Source organism: Diaphorina citri, unplaced genomic scaffold, assembly GCF_000475195.1.
Source record: "Diaphorina citri unplaced genomic scaffold, Diaci psyllid genome assembly version 1.1 scaffold1513, whole genome shotgun sequence".
Lineage (NCBI taxonomy): Eukaryota > Metazoa > Arthropoda > Insecta > Hemiptera > Psyllidae > Diaphorina > Diaphorina citri.
Window position 1 is genome coordinate 28,641 of NW_007378939.1, and position 17,088 is coordinate 45,728.

At 38.8% G+C, this 17,088-nt stretch overlaps 1 protein-coding gene across 1 annotated transcript in view; it reads right to left on the reverse strand.

Moving 5' to 3' along the window:
• Positions 1–2,113: 2,113 nt before the first annotated feature.
• The window catches only part of LOC103516219, an 18,792-nt gene continuing 3,817 nt past the window's right edge, over positions 2,114–17,088 (reverse strand). The window contains exons 4-18 of the mRNA XM_026828682.1: positions 15,664–15,785; positions 14,909–15,167; positions 14,344–14,502; positions 13,637–13,846; positions 11,960–12,205; positions 11,375–11,591; positions 9,577–10,442; positions 8,810–9,545; positions 6,892–7,039; positions 5,718–5,996; positions 5,104–5,255; positions 3,901–4,088; positions 2,807–2,980; positions 2,570–2,726; positions 2,114–2,238 (exon numbers count right to left, since the gene is read on the reverse strand). Of these exons, the coding sequence (XP_026684483.1) occupies positions 2,114–2,238; positions 2,570–2,726; positions 2,807–2,980; positions 3,901–4,088; positions 5,104–5,255; positions 5,718–5,996; positions 6,892–7,039; positions 8,810–9,545; positions 9,577–10,442; positions 11,375–11,591; positions 11,960–12,205; positions 13,637–13,846; positions 14,344–14,502; positions 14,909–15,167; positions 15,664–15,785 (4,038 nt within the window). The remainder of the gene's footprint in view (positions 2,239–2,569; positions 2,727–2,806; positions 2,981–3,900; positions 4,089–5,103; positions 5,256–5,717; positions 5,997–6,891; positions 7,040–8,809; positions 9,546–9,576; positions 10,443–11,374; positions 11,592–11,959; positions 12,206–13,636; positions 13,847–14,343; positions 14,503–14,908; positions 15,168–15,663; positions 15,786–17,088) is intronic.

Here is a 17,088-nt window from a genome sequence, read left to right on the forward strand (position 1 = left end):
GAAAATGAAGACAACGAAGAAGTTTTTTTACTCGTTGGCATTCGAGCCTCGTCCAGATTTGAAGTAGGTATCTATCGCTTTAGCGGCTCTGTGAATAAAAAAAAAAAATAAATTTATATAGCCAAAATAAAAGACTTTTAATTATTAATTTATTATGGACGGTTTTCATTTTAAAATACTCAAAAAATTACCTGTGTCTGATATGATAAAAAACAGGAAACAATTTTTATTCGTCAAGGATTTTTTTTTCGTTCCTTGCACCCTGTATATTTTTCTCCGCCAACGAAAACAAAACCCGTTTACAAGATGCATGGATCGCAAGGTATCGTTCACACGGATCAGTCCTAGAGAATACACTGTGATGTGAAAAATAGGTAAAGGTAAGAATAATACGAAATTTCGCCCTTGACATGAATATTTATTGAAGTAATAACAAGGTAAGAGGGATTCTTTTCTCTAGCCCTTTTACTGTTATTATAAGCTCCAAATTACTGTTATTATAAGCTCCGTATTTTCGCCATTTTAAACTTTTTCGAAGTAGGTAGGTATCATCAAAAGAGGTCCACAAACGACTATGTACTCCCCACTTTTTACTCCACCTCCATTTTTTCTGCGTCAAAAGTGCATGGAATAGGAATAGAGTATGGAAACCGGTAATTCTATTCAACAAAGCCCCCATCGCAAAAAAAAAAAAAAAAAAAAAAAAAAAAAAAATTCCCAAAAAACTACTAACCTAATGACTGCTTTTAGGACTTATTTTTGAGGCTACTTTCTGTTTGACTTCTTTCTTATATGCTCAGAGGCTACATACTATACTAAAATGGTATCTAAGTATGTTCACAAGTTAACAGTATGTAATAAAAGTTATAGGAAGTGTAGACCCAACTGCTTAAACATTACAAGGTAGTTATTTTCCATTATTATTAGGGACTAGTGGTAAATTACCTGTAAGAATCACCATCTCTATTGTAATCACAGAGTAAATAATCTTTTCCCATTTCCTTATCCCTGGCTATTTTCAAAGGTTGGTCTGATGGCGTGATTGAATCAGACCTGCAAAAATTAACTTCACTCTTATTAGGTAGATTCGTAGTTCGTATAACCCATCCTTTAGGGCTGTTTGCCCCTACACCTAAGCCTCGGAGTGGGCTTTTTGTGTATGGCGTTAAAAATGTGTAGAGGTAAATTGGATTCACCAACCAGAAAACTCGTAGAATTTGGCGTACAAAACCTTTACGAGCTTTAGAGTTACCATGATAGTATCGTTATCGGTACCGATAACTTCATGTTGCTATTACCTTTCACGTTTCTAATTTATAATTAATAGAGTTTCTGATGGCATGATTGAATCAGACCTGCAAAAATTAACTTCACTCTCTTATTAGGTAGATTCATAGAAGCTTAACCCATCCTTTAGGGCTGTTTGCCCCTACACCTAAGCCTCGGAGTGGGCTTTTTTTGTATGGAGTTAAAAATGTGTAGAGGTAAATTGGATGTAGATGGAGGTAAATGTGTAGAGGCAACCAGAAAACTCGTAGAATTTGGCGTACAAAACCTTTATGAGCTTTAGAGTGGTTGGTTGGTATCAAATGCTGGGAATTGACTATCAGGTCATTTTCCTCATTAGAGTTACCATGATAGTATCGTTATCGGTACCGATAACTTCATGTTGCTATTACCTTTCACGTTTCTAATTTATAATAATTAATAGGTTTGAAACCCCTTGGATGTCCAGAAAAAAAATATCTGGGATCTTTCCATGTCTTAGTGTAGCGGTTGTTTTTTTGGTATGAAATTTTAATAGTAAACAATCATAAAAAAAAGGTTGAAGTAGGTAGAGATAATTTTGTGCATTTCAAGATAATGAGAAAGTTTTGGAATCAGTCCAAATTTTCAAAATCGCAAAGGGTATAAGGTTCGTTCTCGGAATGGCTTGTTTTCTCCTATCCTGTGTTCTTTCTCTCTCCGATTTCGGGACGATAAGACCTCCGTTGTTAGTTATTATTATTACAGTTCCCTTAATTCAACCTATTCATCTTTCAGGTATCAAAAGGACCACTTAAGTGTAAGTCTTCGTACACCCTGTTTAACACAGGGACTATTGGAAGAGTACTTACTTCTGTGAGCTATCATCACTGTACGGAGACAGAGTATGCATGGATCCTGAGCTTCTATTAGCCTGCATGGAATCTGGACTGGCATTAGCTTCTCCATCTGATTCCATGATGGACATGGCGGCTAATTCTTCCGTCATTGATTTTTATACTCTTATAGATAAAATACTTAAATAAGGCAGGAATAAAGCAAGGAGATATAAAAAACCGTTGTCAGTGTTTTTCTGGCGCACCCTATATAGATAAAATACTTTATCTAACATCTTTCCAGAGGGCAATGTGCTCATGATGATCGATTTTTATACTCTTATAGATAAAATACTTAAATAAGGCAGGAATAAAGCAAGGAGATATAAAGAACCGTTGTCAGTGTTTTTCTGGCGCACCCTATATAGATAAAATACTTTATCTAACATCTTTCCAGAGGGCAATGTGCTCATGATGATGAAAGTAACAAGTATAGGAGGAAAATACGGTTCTTACCTTAACATAAGCTACATAATGCCCTCCATGCAGTGAGCCTGAGTGTTCCACAATCCCATACAATGAATACTGCACATCCCGACAATTTGGAGCATTCTCCCCCTTGACAAAATCCTGGATACGACGGCCCTGGTTAAAAGAGTAGAGAAACTAGCAATAAAGAGGAAGAGAAAGAGAGGAGAAGAAGGCCAAAACTAAGGTGGAGAGATAAGGTTGAGGAAGACTTGAAAAAAAGAAAGAAAGAAAGGAAAGTAACAAGTATAGGAGGAAAATGCGGTTCTTACCTTAACATAAGCTACATAATGCCCTCCATGCAGTGAGCCTGAGTGTTCCACAATCCCATACAATGAATACTGCACATCTGTCTGACCTTTTTCAATACCCTGTAAAATATCAAATTATTGAATGAATTCCATCAATGAGGTAGGTACTTAATGTCTAGGTACTTAAATCCATGTAGATACTAATAGTACATGATCTGGAAAAAAATTGTACTTAATCCAGATATAAACAACCTTAGCCCAGTGGTCATAGCACTGATGACAAGCTTTACTATTATAGGAGTATAAAAGTGAGATAAATTCAATCTCACTCACTCATTCACACACTGATCGCTCTATCTCTAGAACCTCAACACTTGGAAAGCTGAAACTTGATCGGAATATTCCTAACATTTTATTTTATAATTATCAATGAGGTAGGTACTTAATGTCTAGGTACTTAAATCCATGTAGGTACTAATAGTACTTGATCTGGAAAAAAAGTTGTACTTAATCCAGATATAAACAACCTTAGCCCAGTGGTCATAGCACTGATGGTAAGCTTTACTATTATACGAGTATAAAAGTGAGATAGATTCAATCTCACTCACTGATTCACACACTGATCGCTCTATCTCTAGAACCTCAACACTTGGAAAGCTGAAACTTGATCGGAATATTCCTAACATTTTATTTTATAAGTTTCCATTTATTGGTTTTTCAGAACAATTCTCTCAATCAAATAAATAGTCAACATGTTCTAGATATGAGAGCATTTGGCCGAAATCTAAACCGATCTCGAATCTCAAGTTATGGTCAATTTTCCATGGCGAAGCACAGGCAGCCCGCTCGTGAAGTAGAAATACACTATCTTACCTGACATTTGCTAGAGCAGAATGACCCAATACTCAGCTTCATCGGGAAAGGAACACTTTTGGTTGCCGAAATCTAAACCGATCTCGAATCTCAAGTTATGGTTATGGTCAATTTTCCATGGCGAAGCACAGGCAGCCCGCTAGTGAAGTAGAAATACACTATCTTACCTGACATTTGCTAGAGCAGAATGACCCAATACTCAGCTTCATCGGGAAAGGAACACTTTTGGTGATTTTCTTGAGTGAGCTATAGGTCAGTTGGAAGCGTTTCAAATGACAAATGAGTACGGAGGGGGGAGACACGATGAGAGTTTGGAGAGTGGCAGCTGTCTTCACTGGCTCGGTTTTATTCGTGCCTGAAATACACAGTTATCATTATAATCAGGGTATATCACGTAAGAGTGACGTTATTTGGACAACAAACATTGGCTTAAAAGGTCAAAGACATTGAAGTTTAGAACTTTTAAAAAACGTTAAGTTTTCTTTTCATTGCAGTAGTTCGTTTACGCTGAATTACTAAAAAAAAAAAGCCAATCACACCGTATGTGTGGCTAATTTTACATCATCAAGTCATCACTTTGGCAATACACAGACTGGAAGTCGCATCGCGTCGTTGTTTTCTGTCAGTACCGCACTGTCACACGGACGTGAATCAGTAGATGAGAAAAACTTTACCGGTGAAGAGCTTAATAAACACGATTTTTATTGGTTGTGGCTGTAACCAGATGAATATGAAGAACGATAGTTCAATATAAAGGATGAAAAGCCAGCCTAGTTAACTCGGAGGGTAGCGCATCTGCCTTGTAAGCGCTAGGTCGCGGGTTCGATAATATCTACCCAGCCCGCGGCAGATATTATCCTGAACGGAAAAGGTTCGTTCTCGGAACGGCTGCTTTTCTCTTATCCTGTCCTTTTTCTCTTTTTACTTTCGGGACAATAAGACCTTGGCAGTTACAGTTCCCTCTGTCAAACCTCCAGAAGGACGCGTGGAGGATGAGGGTGGCCCCCCATACTCCCCCGCCCCCATAAGGGATGGGAAGAGTAGAATTACCACTGCCTTTGGTTTTATGGCTCCATTTTCCATGGAAATATTTGTTACCTACTATTAAAAAGTACCACAGATAATTTGTCTCGAATCTGATATGTAATTACATACTTCCATCAAGCGTGCCGGGAGGCGCACGAACGTCAAGAGTTCGAAGCGCCGCCCGGCCAATATTAATACGAAACACAGTTTCGTTGTTTTTCATTAGTTCATTACCTTTTCACTGAGAACTGGAAGGCTCAAATCCATGAACGGCTCAATCTTCCGAGTCCTTCATGATGCTCGAGCAATTGCCCCTTTGGATGGCTGAGAAAAATATGACTCACCTCTATTATGTTTCTTAGTGCACATTTCACACGTGACTTTATTATTTCCTGCCAGTAGTTCAATGCATGTATACTGATTGAGGCAGGATAGAAGGGAGCATTCACCTTCATGTCTGGGAGGACGAGGGGATAGGGTCTTGCCATTTCCCACACTGAAAAAAAAAAACAAGAGAAAAACACGTGAATTTAGAGTTAAATATTCAAGAATACAGCTTCTTCTCCTAGTGTCATATCATCAATGGATGTTGACGATTACTGTGTCCCAAATATGTCTATCAGCGCAGCTACTTGGTTGAAAATTCCTTCTGATGTTAAACCTGCCCATTTAGGGATGTTAGTAATACAGCTGCAGTAAAAAAGTGCTAAATTGATGTTACATCGATTTCCAATAGATCACTGAAGTTAAGTAAAGTTGCGCATGGTTTGTGTGTAAATTGTTTAGTTTAGATGGGTGATTATCTGGACAATCGCGTGCTGCTAGCTTTTCTCGACCGCAATCCTAGTCAGCAAAACAACGCTAAAAACACACAGATAATCCACCTCGAGAAAAATCTTTTTCTCTTCTTTCTTACCTTCAGATAAACCACCTCTAAAAAAAATCTCTTTTTCCTTACCTAGATTCCTCAAACTCCTCATTATCACTCTTCTCTTCCTCCGCCTCTTCCTCCTGGACATCTTCCTCCTTCCCATTGCCTACAGCTCCCTCTTCCTCGTCCTCTTCTCTTTCTTTCTCTTCTTCTTCATCCTCAGCTTCCGTATTATCGGGTCTGGAAGCGCGTAACTTCTCGCTAATATAGTCGTGGTCAAAACAGGGCTGATTAGCGTTCAGGAAGCACGACAGATCTTCGCCACTCAGGTTGGACAAACTGTTGCAGCTGCGCAGCACATTTTTCCTGTAAAAAAAAGTGTTCAATTTTATTGGGCCTTTTTTTTCTAGAGAGGGAATGTTTCAATGTTGAAAGTGAACACAAAACAAATTCTTTCAAGGTCTTTTCGCATCCGTGAAATAGGCATGATGCGTATCTTACGGTGTTTGTCTTCCTCGTCCTCTTCTCTTTCTTTCTCTTCTTCTTCATCCTCAGGTTCCGTATTATCGGGTCTGGAAGCGCGTAACTTCTCGCTAATATAGTCGTGGTCAAAACAGGGCTGATTAGCGTTCAGGAAGCACGACAGGTCTTCGCCACTCAGGTTGGACAGACTGTTGCAGCTGCGCAGCACATTTTTCCTGTAAAAAAAAAGTATTCAATTTCATTGGGCTTTTTTTTTCTAGAGGGAATCTTTCAATGTTGAAAGTGAACACAAAACAAATTCTTTCAAGGTCTTTTCGCATCCGTGAAATAGGCATGATGCGTATCTTACGGTGTTTGAAATATTGGGGGTTTGAAACCCCTTGGATGTCCAGAAAAAAAATATCTGGGATCTTTCCATGTCTTAGTGTAGCGGTTGTTTTTTTGGTATGAAATTTTAATAGTAAGCAATCATAAAAAAAAGGTTGAAGTAAGTAGGTAGAGATAATTTTGTGCATTTCAAGATAATGAGAAAGTTTTGGAATCAGTCCAAATTTTCAAAATCGCAAAGGGTGTAAGGTTCGTTCTCGGAATGGATTGTTTTCTCCTATCCTGTGTTCTTTCTCTCTCCGATTTCGGGACGATAAGACCTCCGTTGTTAGTTATTATTATTACAGTTCCCTTAATTCAACCTATTCATCTTTCAGGTATCAAAAGGACCACTTAAGTGTTAGTCTTCGTACACCCTGTTTAACACAGGGACTGTTGGAAGAGTACTTACTTCTGTGAGCTATCATCACTGTACGGAGACAGAGTGTGCATGGATCCTGAGCTTCTATTAGCCTGCATGGAATCTGGACTGGCATTAGCTTCTCCATCTGATTCCATGATGGACATGGCGGCTAATTCTTCCGTCATAGAACCAATTCCTGAGGGAAAATCAGATATTTAGTTTGGGACCTGTGACCTGTTTCTGAAAACAACTTTAAGTACACTCAACATTTTACAAATATCGTAAGTAAATAGCGTCTCTAATACACTATGTCACAGAAGTGAAATTTTGTTTTGTTAGGCCAGCCACTCACTATCAGGTAGACCTGGTCAGGTCCGCCTGTCAGATCTATAGCTTAAAAAATCTACTAGGTATTTACAATCATTAGGATTAAATTTTGAAATTATATTGAGGATTAAATTCAAAACCTAGTGGGATGAACTCATACCCTGTTTACCAGGCAAGCATCTTGAACACTACACCACTGAGACAAATAAATCACAACCACATTTTTTGTTTTCAAAGTAGTGTCACACTCAAGAGGGATTACATGCATAGTGTACATAAAACTTACCAGGTGCTTGAGAAGGATCTCTTGATCTTCCTGACTCAGAAGAATCCCCATTGCATTGAGCAGATCGAGAAGAACTTCGCCAACGAAAATGAAGACAACGAAGAAGTTTTTTTTACTCGTTGGCATTCGAGCCTCGTCCAGATTTGAAGTATCTATCGCTTTAGCGGCTCTGTGAATCCAAAAAAATAAATTTATACAGCCAAAATAAGTTATTATAAAATTATTATGGACGATTTTCATTTTAAAATACTCAAAAAATTACCTGTGTCTGATATGACAAAAAACAGGAAACAATTTTTATTCGTCAAGTATTTTTTTTTCGTTCGTTGCACCCTGTATATTTTTCTCCGCCAACGAAAACAAAACCCGTTTACAAGATGCGTGGATCGCAAGGTATCGTTCACAGAGTTCACACGGATCAGTCCTAGACTGTGACGTGAAAAATAGGTAAAGGTAAGAATAATACGAAATTTCGCCCTTGACATGAATATTTATTGAAGTAATAACAAGGTAAGAGGGATTCTTTTCTCTAGCCCTTTTACTGTTATTATAAGCTCCAAAGAAAGCTCCGTATTTTCGCCATTTTAAACTTTTTCGAGCCAGCCTAGTTAGCTTAGTTGGTAGTGCGTCTGCCTTGTAAGCGCTAGGCCGCGGGTTCGATTCCTGCCCGTGGCGGATTTTATCCTGATGGGATAATGTTCGTTCTCGGAACGGCTGGCTTTCTTCCTATCCTGTCTTCCTTCTCTCTTCGATTTCGGGACCTGAGGGAAAATCAGATATTTAGTTTGGGACCTGTGACCTGTTTCTGAAAACCACTTTAAGTACACTCAACATTTTACAAATATCGTAAATAGCGTCTCTTGTACACTATGTCACAGAAGTGAAATTTTGTTTTGTTAGGCCAGCCACTCACTATCAGGTAGACCTGGTCAGGTCCGCCTGTCAGATCTACCTGATAATGAGTGGCTGCCTTTAGGGATTTTTTTTCCGAATGAAGCAAGGACAAACAGGGATGGAAAGAGAGGAATGTATGGAGAAGTAGAATTAAGGAGGGTAACGACGAAATAATTGACGAAGAGTAACGCCGACACCAAATAAAACTGGAAAGTAAAGAAAAAGAATCAAGGACAACACAGCTATGGGTACTCTTCTTCTTCCTGAGTAGAATTAAGGAGGGTAACGACGAAATAATTAACGAAGAGTAACGCCGACACCAAATAAAACTGGAAAGTAAAGAAAAAGAATCAAGGACAACACAGCTATGGGTACTCTTCTTCTTCCTGGACTTTTCCTGCTTAAATATCGTCGGCGTACTATGAGTAGTTTAATTATACAGTATCTCAAGCCTCTCACCTGATTCAGGAATGGAAGTTTTGTTCTCCACATGTTGAAACTCGTCTCCATACAGGCTCGGTCCTCCATTGCAACTCTCCGTGGAGCACATCCCCTCACTCGGATGAGTTGACGACACTTCATCAATACTCTGCGAGCAGTGGGAACCAAACCCGGACTCGTGGAACTGAGAGCTTGACCTTGAACAGACGTCCGTGAGGTCGGTATTCTGTTTGAGAGACTCCATAGTGAGTTCTGGAGGCCCCGGGGGCCATGGGTCAAATATTGAACCCGAGGGCTCTCCGCTCTGGTTGTAGATATGCGACGGACTGGCAGGTTCATTAGGACTTGTAGTGGGAACGCCAACCAAATCAAAGTCTAGCAGGGGACAAGAAACACTAGGTAATTCATCTGGTGGTGGGTGTTCTACGTCTAAAGAATTGGGTAAATGTTCTTGATCTAAAGATTTCGGTAAATGTTCTTTGCCTAAAGATTGGGATAAATGATTTCCTGGTGAGTGTTGTTGGTCTAATGGTTCCGATGAAAGATCTATTGGTGAATGTTGTTGGTCTAATGGATTTATTAAATGTTGGTCTAAAACTGAAGCTTCCGGTGAAAGATCTACTGGTGAATGTTGTTGGTCTAAAGCTGAAGGTTCCAGTGGATCTTGTTGGTCTATTGGATTTATTAAATGTTGGTCTAAAGGTTTGGCAGTGTCATCATCAAGACTTGACATGGAAGAGGCCTTAGATCGAAACTGTAGAGGGCCGGGTAGGTTCAGATTATACGGGGAGTAGGTATCCATGAAGGCTTGGGCCAGAGCACATCCCCTCACTCGGATGAGTTGATGACACTTCATCAATACTCTGCGAGCAGTGGGAACCAAACCCGGACTCGTGGAACTGAGAGCTTGACCTTGAACAGACGTCCGTGAGATCGGTATTCTGTTTGAGAGACTCCATGGTGAGTTCTGGAGGCCCCGGGGGCCACGGGTCAAATATTGAACCCGAAGGCTCTCCGCTCTGGTTGTAGATATGCAACGGACTGGCAGGTTCATTAGGACTTGTAGTGGGAACGCCAACCAAATCAAAATCTAGCAGGGGACAAGAAACACTAGGTAATTCATCCGGTGGTGGGTGTTCTACGTCTAAAGAATTGGGTAAATGTTCTTGATCTAAAGATTTCGGTAAATGTTCTTTACCTAAAGATTGGGATAAATGATTTCCTGGTGAATGTTCTTGGTCTAATGGTTCCGATGAAAGATCTACTGGTGAATGTTGTTGGTCTAATGGATTTATTAAATGTTGGTCTAAAGCTGAAGCTTCCGGTGAAAGATCTACTGGTGAATGTTGTTGGTCTAAAGCTGAAGGTTCCAGTGGATCTTGTTGGTCTATTGGATTTATTAAATGTTGGTCTAAAGGTTTGGCAGTGTCATCATCAAGACTTGACATGGAAGAGGCCTTAGATCGAAACTGTAGAGGGCCGGGTAGGTTCAGATTATACGGGGAGTAGGTATCCATGAAGGCTTGGGCCGTGTGCATCAGGGCCGGACTATGGGCCTTGTCTGAGTTGTAGCCAGACTCTTGGCGGCGAGGATGCACAGGGGAGGAATTGTTTTCTTCTGAGTCCGAGCTGGGATTCTCATTGGATTTGTCTGAAATAAAGACATCACAATAATGGATATACTATCTTTGAACGAAACATGTAAGAGTTGACTCATGTTTTGACATTTAGTTCGGCCTCATGAGGACAATTGAGCAGCTAGCAACTTTATTAGACTAACGACCAGTGGTGGCATTACCAAAGTAAAAGAAAAATTATAGAAATGACAGAAACAGTAAAAGAGGCTCTTAATAATGTTGTGATATTCACAAAAATATGAAGAAGCTTTTAACTTTAATTCAGATCAAACCTGATTTAGATTTTATATTACTCCTCAGTGTCCTCAGTCTTACATTGGCAGTCTAAATTATGAAATACCTATTTGTAAGTGTATCTAGTAGGGAGGAGTCCCTTTTTGCCAGCAATTTCATAAAGTTCCTTTCTGTCTTTGATTTCTTTCCTAACTTGACTTACCTGAGTTCGGTGCCAAACTCTCTTGTTCATTATTCTCATCCTCATTCTCACGACTAACACGAGTCCGAGCTGGGATTCTCATTGGATTTGTCTGAAATAAAGACATCACAATAATAGATATACTATCTTTGAACGAAACATGTAAGAGTTGACTCATGTTTTGACATTTAGTTCGGCCTCTTGAGGACAATTGAGTAGCTAATTTATTAGACTAACGACCAGTGGTGGCATTACCAGAGTAAAAGAAAAATTATAGAAATGACAGAAACAGTAAAAGAGGCTCTTAATAATGTTGTGATATTCACAAAAAATGTGAGGATGCTTTTAACTTTAATTCAGATCAAACCTGATTTAGATTTTAGATTACTCCTCAGTGTCCTCAGTCTTACATTGGCAGTCTAAATTATGAAATACCTATTTGTAAGTGTATCTAGTAGGGAGGAGTTCCTTTTTGCCAGCAATTTCATAAAGTTTCTTTCTTTGTTTAATTTCTTTCCTAACTTGACTTACCTGAGTTCGGTGCCAAACTCTCTTGTTCATTATTCTCATCCTCATTCTCACGACTAACATTAGCATTGTTACTATTATTACTAGCATTGCCACGCTGTCCCTTCTTCCCTTTGGCACCTTTACGTTTCTGCTTGTTCAACTTCTTCAGCTGATGTTTGGACAATGTTGGCTCCTCCGAGGTGCTGTCCTCACGGTTCTTCTTACTCGGCGGTTGTGGCTGTAACCAGATGAATATGAAGAACGATAGTTCAATATAAAAGATGAAAAGCCAGCCTAGTTAACTCGGAGGGTAGCGCATCTGCCTTGTAAGCGCTAGGTCGCGGGTTCAATAATATCTGCCCAGCCCGCGGCAGATATTATCCTGAACGGATCCCCAATCCCCATCCACCAACCCCAAAAGGGATGGGGAGAGTAGAATTACCACTGCCTTCGGTTTTATGGCTCCATTTTCCATGGAAATATTTGTTACCTACTATTAAAAAGTATCAAGCGTGCCGGGAGGCGCACGAACGTCAAGAGTTCGAAGCGCCGCCCGGCCTATATTAATACGAAATACAGTTTCGTTGTTTTTCATTAGTTCATTACCTTTTCACTGAGAACTGGAAGGCTCAAATCCATGAACGGCTCAATCTTCCGAGTCCTATGCTGACAATCCTGACACTCATGCACGCACTCTGTTTTGCCTTGAAATACATCGATAGGTTTGGTAGTAACCATATCAGATATTTTCTGGTCTAGACGTTTAGCCTTGGCTTTCTCTTCATCATTCATATCTTTCGGATTGATCTTGGTCGTTTTGAATACCTTCAGCAGGATCTCTTTCCGATAGCGCTACAAACCAAGGGAGAAAATAAATATTAATTCGAACCAAGTATTTCTGGAAAAAAGTTCTACCGTACATACCTACATAATTATATTGAATCCCTTGACCCTAATCCCTTGACCCTACATGCTGTGCATGATTTGAACCAAAATCTCCTGAACTGCAAGTCCATGAACCATAACATTTTCGAGCTCCGTTTTTAACATACCTACTTCAAACTCTTTTCAATGTTGGCATGCTATACATACCTACATAATTATATTGAATCCCTTGACCCTACATGCTGTGCATGATTTGAACCCTGAACTGCAAGTCCATGAACCATAACATTTTCGAGCTCCGTTTTTAACATACCTACTTCAAACTCTTTTCAATGTTGGCATGCTAATACTATTTAGCAGTGCATCAAGCAAGAGTAAATAAGTTATTCACATAATCTGGTCCAGATGCACATCACCACCGTAGACTTCTTAATTTAGTGCCTTGATTCAACCTAAGTGCGCGTACAAAACGAGGACATCGACCCTCGCACCAGTATGTTTATGACGGAAACTCCTGCTTTTTTTGGGGGGGGGGGGGGTACTTGACATTTTTGGGGTTGGAATGTGGCATGCTATATGCTAATACTATTTAGCAGTGCATCAAGCAAAAGTAAATAAGTTATTCAGATAATCTGGTCCAGATGCACATCACCACTATAGATTTCTTAATTTAGTGCTTTGATTCAACCTAAGTGCGCGTACAAAACGAGGACATCGACCCTCGCACCAGTATGTCTATGACGGAAACTCCTGCTTTTTTTTTTTTATTTTGGGGGGTGTACTTGACAATTTTGAGGTTAGAATGTTATGAAAAATGTACACAAAATTACAAACCCATCGACCTTTACAGAAAAATACTCAGCTCAACTTCTTCATTTTATTAGCATGATTTGTTTTTTTTTTTCTCTTGTGTTGGAATTAGGCTAGGGTGGAGGGTCCGTTATGAACGCCGATTAACACAGGTTACCTTGATGTCTTCGGTCCTGACTGCATAGAGCAGTTCCCTCAGAAGTTCATGTGCATCATGCTGTTCATAGCCTCGGAACTGTGGAAAACCATCAACCTTCACAGAAAAATACTCAGCTCAACTTCTTCATTTTACTAGCATGATTTGTTTATTTTCTCTTGGGTTGGAATTAGGCTAGGGTCGAGGGTTCGTTATGGACGCCGATTAACACAGCTTACCTTGATGTCTTCGGTCCTGACTGCATAGAGCAGTTCCCTCAGAAGTTCATGTGCATCATGCTGTTCATAGCCTCGGAACTGTGGCATCGACCTTCACAGAAAAATACTCAGCTCAACTTCTTCATTTTATTAGCATGATTTGTTTATTTTCTCTTGGGTTGGAATTAGGCTAGGGTCAAGGGTTCGTTATGGACGCCGACTAACACAGCTTACCTTGATGTCTTCGGTCCTGACTGCATAGAGCAGTTCTCTCAGAAGTTCATGTGCATCATGCTGTTCATAGCCTCGGAACTGTGGGCATTTCTTCCTCAGTTCTTCCAGCAAAGGTCGGGGAGAGTACACGGTATTGCCTCCTGAATTCAGCTCACCTAGAGTTTTGGCTAGTTGCTCTGTCAGAGGTCCCCAGCCATCTAGTTTCCCCTTCTGTAATGAGGACAGGGATTTTTTTATTATTATTATTATTAATTGATCATTTGTTTCATGAAAACACAACAGCTGTCATAAAAAAAATCAATAGATAGGTATGATAGTAAGGTACTTTGTATCACATAGATATTTCCATCCATATAAAAATAGCTTGAAAATTTTGAGACATTTTTTTTTTTTTTAATTGATTGCTTGTTTCATGGAAACACAACAGCTGTCATAAAAAAATCAATAGATAGGTATGATAGTAAGGTACTTTGTATCACATAGATATTTCCATCCATATAAAAATAGCTTGAAAATTTTGAGGCAATAAGTTGAATAAAATTTGTGTTACAGTCACATACTTATGTATGTGACTTTATCTGTTCTATTTTTAATTTACTTACTGTTTTACTTGGTTCACTCTCTGATTCATCAATGGAAGGCATTGTAAACTCTTCACCTCCGTCTTTCATCTCATTCATTATCTGTTCTATTTTTGATTTACTTACTGTTTTACTTGGTTCACTCTCTGATTCATCAATGGAAGGCATTGTAAACTCTTCACCTCCGTCTTTCATCTCATTCATTAATTCTACTAGTTTGGGAGTCTGTGCCAGACATTGAAGAACTGAGTTGAAAAAGCAAGTGTTGCCCAAGTTTGCCAATCCCTGAAAACAAATTTCATTCAATATTAGAAATGGGTTCATCAGTAGGTAAATTCAATTTAACAAAGCTTAAAATGTACAATAAGATGGAAGATAGAATAAAACATACCCTGCTTATATTGGCAGAATGGGACTGTATCAGTAAATTCAATTTAACAAAGCTTAAAATGTACAATAAGATGGAAGATAGAATAAAACATACCCTGCTTATATTGGCAGAATGGGACTGAAAAGTCCCTTTACTCCCACAGTCTGATACCTTTGTGGTGAGTTCAAATTGCTATTGCACACTCAAAGCCAAGTGTCCACTGGTAATAAACATTGTGCAAGTAGGCTTCTGCAAGAGAATTTTCTGTGACTTTCTTTTTGTCAGTGTGCAGCATTACTTAAGGATCCCTAAATCACTCACCCTTATTTTGCATGGCTGAGGAGTGACAGTTTGCTTTCCATTGGTTCCTTTCTTCTTGAAGTTTCTCGAGTTATTAGTACTAGTTTCCTGTTTCTTATCAATAGGAAGAGGTGGAGGAGGGGGTCCTAATGGTATTGCCACAGTAGATATGACAGGCAGAGTTCTTGGTGCCTTATCAAAGTGACCTTGCACATGGTCCACCAAGGTTCTCAATTTCTTACTTGCATTCACTTGGACACCACTGTTGCATTTGTAGCACCTGGAATCATGTGGTGAAGAGACTTTTAGAAGGTACTTATGCCATTTAGCATTTAGACATTTAGTAAGTAGTGGAAACAATGGAAGTTTTTTCAGTACACATAAGCCATACAGAAGACCTTGGTTAGACAGCAAAGGTAAAGGAACATTTCAGTAATATCCCAGCAGGATGAATAAGGTATAAGTATTCTACCTATTCTACAATATTTCTATTTTTTATTAGTAACACAAGAGTACTGATTTACTGTATGTATCTAAGAAGAGACATCAATTGTGAACAAAAATGAACTACTTGGTTAGACAGCAAGCAAAGGTAAAGGAACATTTCAGTAATATCCCAGCAGGGTAAACAAGGTATAAGTATTCTACCTATTCTATAATATTTCTATTTTTTATTAGTAACACAAGAGTACTGATTTACTGTATGTATCTAAGAAGAGACATCAATTGTGAACAAAAATGAACTTATGTAGTTGATTCAGTGCAAATTCTCTTACCAAACTGTCCACTTGGTGGTATCTAGCATCATACAGTGGAGATCAAGAGGTTGCATAGAATGTTTCTGAGCATGTTCTGGAGCACACACAGACACACCACATCTGAGACACACCCAAATATCCTGGCAAAAGAGAAGAAAACAAATTGACCAAAAAAATAAATAAATAAAGATAAAATAATAATATAAAAAGAATTTTAAGCTCTCAAGGCAATTAGGAGTTTGGTCCTAAAAGCAACTTTGTATTTTGTAAGATATTCAATGATTTTCTTCATAATAGATATACCTACCTACTTATTTATTACATTATAAATATTTCAAAATTCAAAATATAATGTTCAATGTTCTTCATGGAACAGCCTTCAAATCTGGCTGTATAAAAACTACTTAATAAGGACTAAGTAGTACATGTACATTTTAAATCACTCATAGACCTCACAGTGGTTTATTTTCACTGATTACAATAAATTACATACCTGAGAATCACATTGTCCACATTTGAAAAAGTCAGCACTTGGGTTCTTGAAATGCTTTCTAACTTCATTCTGATCCACAGCTTTGTTTATATGAATGCAACTTTTCTTTTCTGAAAATGTACAGACAAATCTACAATTTTATTTATATAGATAGTTTAAAGTTTTACCAGGTGTAATTTTGGTCTTATTATGATAATGAAACTTTCTTCTTTACCTACAGGCATCAAAAGTAACACTATTAAAATGAAGGAATCAGTGACAGAGATGGAACTACTGGAATGTATCAATGCATTGAACAATGACGAGAATGTAGATGCTATTCTAGTACAGGTAATTACAATCAAAAATCAATCTCATCAAATCATGAATTATTTGTTATATAGCAGTATAGCAGAGCTTTATCACAACTTTAGTGGTTATCACAGCATTACTAAGTGGCTCTTTTGTAATCAATTTCCATATTTTAAGGATCTTTTTACACTGGTAATGCTGCCACTGGTCGCTATTCCATTAAAGCTTAATTGTCCTCACGAGGCTGAGTGCAAGTCCTGAACTCCAAGCACAGAGGTTCGATTCCTGCCTGCAACGAACTTTATCATTAAACATATAAGGTTTGTTCTCGGCTGACTTTCTCCTAACCTGTCTTCCGTCTCCTTTCGATTTTTGGACTGTGGTATAGCAGAGCTTTATCACAACTTTAGTGGATATCACAGCATTACTAAGTCACTCTTTTGTAATCAATTTCCATATTTTAATGATATTTTTACACTGGTAATGCTGCTACTGGTCGCTATTCCATTAAAGCTTAATTGTCCTCACGAGGCTGAGTGCAAGTTCTGAACTCCAAGCACAGAGGTTCGATTCCTGCCTGGAACGAACTTTATCATTAAACATATAAGGTTTGTTCTCGGCTGACTTTCTCCTAACCTGTCTTCCGTCTCCTTTCGATT